The sequence below is a fragment of the Triticum dicoccoides genome, chromosome 4A (genome assembly GCF_002162155.2).
Source record: "Triticum dicoccoides isolate Atlit2015 ecotype Zavitan chromosome 4A, WEW_v2.0, whole genome shotgun sequence".
Lineage (NCBI taxonomy): Eukaryota > Viridiplantae > Streptophyta > Magnoliopsida > Poales > Poaceae > Triticum > Triticum dicoccoides.
The window spans coordinates 14,706,592-14,712,010 of NC_041386.1; the positions used below are offsets into that span (position 1 = coordinate 14,706,592).

The window sequence follows — 5,419 nt, forward strand, 5'->3', positions numbered from 1 at the left end:
TTTTTGTGTTATATAGTTTATATTAAGGTGAGAAAATTGACAACCTAGTTATACGCATAGGACTTGTAAACTGAAACGAAGGTAGTACATGCTATGCTCGCTTGTACTTCCTTCATTTTTAAATATAAGTTTTTTTAAAGATTTTAATATGAACTACATATAGATGTATATATAGACATATTTTAGGATGTAGATTCATTCATTTTACTTCATCGGTAGTTCATATTGAAATCTTCAAAAAGACTTTATGTATTTAGAAACGGAGGGAGTATATTCAAAGGATTGTGGTAATGTGGTCCCCGAAAGTTGAAACAGCACTCGTGCTTACAGGGCAGATCGCTGAAGAAGAACCCATGTGAGTCTCAAGCCTCTTATAGGCATCGCCGTCAAGAAAAAAATAACTCTACTAGAGACAAGCATGCATGGCGTCGGTCCTCCTCCTTGCAACGAGGGCAGAGAGAAAACGGAGGAAACTCCAAGCCACAACTATCCGAATCGCGAGTTTCCATGAGTGCAGCGTCCAAGGAGCGGGACAAAACCAGCCAGATTCCGCAGCGAAGCCCGCCCGGCAGCCGATGCCGCGAGGAAGAAGAAGAGGACAGCCGGCGTCGCGTCCCACGGCAGGCCCCCCGACGACGACCGTGACCCGCAACTTTTCCGCGACGTGATCGCACTGAGATGACACGCGCAGGTGCTGATGCCGCCCGCGCAAGGGACACGCAGCTCCGGACAAGGAGGAGCGGACAGCCGGTAGTAGCCGCTACAGTGCAGTGACGCGTGCACGTGTACTATCGTCGTCAAGGAGAAAGAGGGCGTGCAGACACTGTCAAGTGCTAAACCTGCCACCAACCCTCGTCGTTAACAGGTCAGGGGAGTGGCCGCTCCGCTGATCTCATTGGAACTCACCTACTGTTGATGTAATGATCTTATCGCACGACTTCTCATGCAGATCGGCGACCAAGGCAGGCCGGAAGGGATCAAGCGTAGGTCAGTACGTACAAAGGTTCAGACAAATGCAGCTCACATGCAAGGTTCAGACAAATTCCAAGAAGGCAGCAGTACATTAACAAGGTAGAATAAGAGAACCAAACAAAGCTGTTTCCTAGATGCATGGAGACACGTACCCTGAATCTTTCTTACAGATTTCAGCAAGAACAACACAGGATTCTTGTACAACGGGTGCAGGGTCTATGTGAATCAAGGAGTTCATCTAAAGAAGGTTTGAGTTTTTACAAACTGTGAGTTTTTCTTTCTTTGTAGGTAAAAACCCAGGGTACACATATGTATGTACACGCGCTTGCATTTTCTCCGTGCCACAATCACAGACAATAATCGACACACCGACGAAACTAAACAAAACACTACTGTAATACTAGGTGTTACACTTACACCACTCTGCTGAGCCTGCGTACGATCGAGTGGTTTACTTGCCGCCGCCGGCGGCCATGGCGTCGTAGAAGCGGCTCCGCCGGACCTCCTCCGGCGGGATGAAGGCGTCGGGGCCGAGCCCCGGCACGTCGAACGCCACGTCGTCGATGGTCCACGACTCCTCCATCCGCGTCACCACCCGCGCGGCGCGCACGCCGACGCCGAACCGGGCGAGGTGCGCCGTGGACCGCCCCGCGTGCGCCACGGTGACACCGCCGTCGACGGCGCGGTAGTCGGCGAGCGTGGACGCGATGGTGGTCTCCCAGTACATGGCGGCGGCGCCGGGGGACTGGATGCGGGTGAGCTGCGAGTCCTCCAGGCGCGCCAGGAGGCCGCTCCGCTGGCTGAAGAACCCCGTGAGGCCGTGCCGGATCACCTCCGCCGTGCCGTCGCTCCAGCTCGACAGCGTGGACGGCCCCACGTCGAGGCGCAGCACGAAGCAGTCCTCCCCGTCGACCTGCTTCTCGCCGGCGTGCTCCGCCGTCGAGAAGATGGACGCGATCATCACCGGGTCCAGGCCCTGCATGTGCATGGACAAGATCGACATTCAATTCGAAACCACATCATAGTTCTTTCTTCAGTCACACCAACAACGACTTCGGAGAACAGTGTAACTCTGCAAGTCTTCTGAACATTGGAACCGATGTGATTTTCAAAGAATTACCACACTGAAAACTGAGAACTGCTGCTCTGCAGTCTGCTTCTAGGTCTACATGTGGACACTAGACTAGTGACAGAAATGGGATGTCAGTGAAGCTGATCAGATAATAACTCTGCTTGGCAAGTGGACATATGGATAGCATGTCAGTGCCTGGCGCTTTTGGACCATCAGTTTATGGCCAAGTACAGAGCCTCTCACGTGGATTTCTACTATTCTTACGCCATTTACTCCAACTGGTGAAAAATTACTCGGCTACTCCTAATACACACACGTTAGATCAAAGTACTCACATCCTATGAGAATATTCTAGAGGGGCTGGCAGTCTGGTAGCAAACGAGTACTCCCTCCATTCCATAATGTAGTGCTTTCTCTATTTCCATGCTTCAACTTTGACCATAAATTTAACTATCAAGACCGATTACGGCGGGTGCAAAAATTATATCAATGAATTAGTATTCGAAAGAAGTTTTCAATTATATAATTTTTTCTCCCGCCGTAGTTGGTCTCGTTGGTTAAATTTATGGTCAAAGTTGGACCTCGAGAAGCGCGGACGCACTATATTTTGGAATGAAGGGAATATATAATCGGTGTTGTGTCACCATCTGGCTTAGGTAAGAACATGCCACTAGTGCATACATGGTTTATTGTCATGGAGCAGAGGAAGCTGCTGATATAGAAATGCAGCACCCCTAAATTAAACACAATTGAGGTACAATCTTTGCTCCACTATGAACAGCTAACAGCTTCCATATATATTGTGCGCATCGTCCGTACGCTTTCTTCAAGTAGGCCACACTTGTGGTATTTCCTATCTTCTACACAAAGGAACTTGCTGAAACTTTCTCTAGTCTTCAAGTACACAAGGAAACTTGCTGAAACTTTCTCTGGTCTTGAAGTGACATTGCAGAGGCAACAAGTGCACAATAATTAATTAGCAGTACGTACTCCTCCTCATCCGGAGAAAGTACTTGTTTTCTAGACCGAAACTGGCCCAATTACTCAACTGGGTCGTCCTAGTTAGTCAGCTAAGTACATCGTCATGTTGAGCTAGCAGTTAGCCTAAGCGAACGACCTAACTAATTATATAAGTAACTGACGCCACATAGATCCAGCGAACAGTTCAAACAGGTAGACCTGCGCAGGCATGAGCTACTCTACAGAGTTAACTATAAATGTTCGGTAAGCATCAAGATTTTGGGGATCAGATCATGACTTCAGCGTCGAAATTTACTAGTGCTGCCTAGTTGCTAGCGTTGGTTGGGCTAGCTTTGCTCAGAATACCAACTGACGACCTACATCATTAAGATAGTATTACTCATTCAGTAAAAAAAATCACAAGATCTGTCGTTAAGGTTTGCTTCAGCAGATTACAACACAGTATGATCCGTGTCTGTGGGATGTATATCGGTCGATTCCAAGCTGTCGAACAGAGCACAAAGCCAGGATCCGTGGTTCGATTTGGGAGTTGCTAAGATAAGATAACTAATCCTAAAGAAAAGCAGCCAATCTGCGCAGCTCGATGAGCTCACACACATGCTGATCAAACATCTCCCAGTGGGCACTTTATCAAAGATGAGGGCAGATATTCCAGCCCCATGTGAGCAGAGGCAAGGCAGAATGAGTCAGGCTAATCTCACAAGCCTTGTATAGCCGCCAAGTCAAACAAGACGTGGATCTCTTCACAAAGGAAATGTGCTGCGAGTGGATGTGTGAGGCATGGAGCATCAATAATGGCGGCCATGAACAGTGAGGCAATGGCATGGCATGCGGCGCTGGTGTGCTACCAGCTCCGGATCCCAAGATAACAACTGTACTGTGCAGTGCGCATACGTTGGGGTAGTCGTAGGGAGTAGTATATCCATTGTCCAACCGCTTTTTAACAAAGATTCTTCCACTTGCTCCCGCCCTCCGGCCGATTACACGGTGGATCTTTCTCAGTTTTAACTAATCGCTTTCAAAAAAATTTAACTAATCGGTACTCGTACTAGTAGCACGTCCTGTGTGCCGGCCGGCCCTACTGCGTGCGCTGAGTGGCACAGGGAGCGCGCGCGCGCGCGCGCGGCGCACAGATGCAAAGCAAAGCGAAAAGATCATGCGCAAAAGCGGGCTGCAACGGGGAAAGAAAAGGTGGAAGACGCGTGGGGACGGCCTGTCATGGGCGAGCCGGGATGGCCGCAGAGCTAGTATAGTGGCAGTAAACACGACGGTGCATGGGAGGCATGCGGTGCCATGCCGTGGCATGGCCGGTGATGCGATGGTAAACTAAAGCGGTGCGGCAAAGGGGGGAAAGGTACTGTAGGGTGGAAAGACGGAGGAGGATGCGGTGGGCGTCACGACGGTTGATGCGCCGCGCCGGAAATGGCACCGCCAGCTCGCGCGCGGTGCGTGCGTGCACGGGAGCGTGGACTGTGGAGCGGTGGAGGCGGCGGCGGGTGGAGGTGAATGAATGAATGGATGGATGGATGGATGGATGGATGGATGGATGGGCAACTAACCTGGAGGGCGCGGCGGAGGGGGCGGGAGCCGCCGCGGGCCGCGTGCGCGCCGAGCCAGGGCGTGCGGCGCCAGGCGACGCGGCCGTCGCTGCCGGCGGCGACGCTGTGGCCGGCCACGGCCATCTCGACGAGCCACATGCCGGGCGCGAGCTGCCAGACCACGAAGCTCCCCTCGTGGCACCGCCCGGCGCTGCCGTTGGCGTGGCCGCCGCCCGCCCCGGCGGGCTCCTGCAGCATCGCCAGCCGCACCTTGCCCGCCGCGTACATGCTCTTGGCCGTCCCCTCCAGCTTCCCGCACCCCGTCGTCGCCCTGAACTGCTCGATTATGTACTGCGCCGACGACGCCACCTGCGCACCCAACAGCAGCAGCGTACATAAGCAAAGGCTCGCAAAACCAAAGGCGCGCGCGCGGGAGGCAAGGCAGGCATGGAAGGAGACATGCGTAGCGTACGTGTCGGGGGAGGCGCGGGAGGATGGGCACGGGGGAGAGGGGGCAGGCGAGGACGGAGAGGAGCACGCGGAGGTCGGCGGCGGGGCGGGCGTCGTCCCCGGCGGCGCCGCCGGACAGGATGCGCGCCCAGCGGTGCAGCGTGGCCTGCAGCCCCGACCGCCGCCGCGCCCCCGACTCGTCCTCGGCGCCCGGCTCCTCCGCCAGCGGCTCCAGCGCCACCCTCGCCCTCATCTCTCCTCCTCCCTCGCTCGACTCCAACTCCAAGAACGGACGAGCCAACGTGCTGCTCTCCCTGTCGCTTCTGTCGCTCCTGCCGTAGCTTAGCTTAGCCGAGCTTCTGTGTCAGGCCGCCGCCGCTGCCGCTGCGAGAGTTAATTTGTTGCT

General features: G+C 53.7%; 1 protein-coding gene across 1 annotated transcript; it reads right to left on the reverse strand.

Moving 5' to 3' along the window:
- Window positions 1–1,111: 1,111 nt before the first annotated feature.
- On the reverse strand, window positions 1,112–5,419 carry LOC119284636. The gene is made up of 3 exons (XM_037563786.1): window positions 5,036–5,419; window positions 4,585–4,932; window positions 1,112–1,948 (listed from the first exon to the last, which is right to left on the reverse strand). The coding sequence occupies exons 1-3, from the start codon at window positions 5,264–5,266 to the stop codon at window positions 1,424–1,426; spliced, it is 1,104 nt and encodes a 367-aa protein (XP_037419683.1). The 5' UTR covers window positions 5,267–5,419; the 3' UTR covers window positions 1,112–1,423.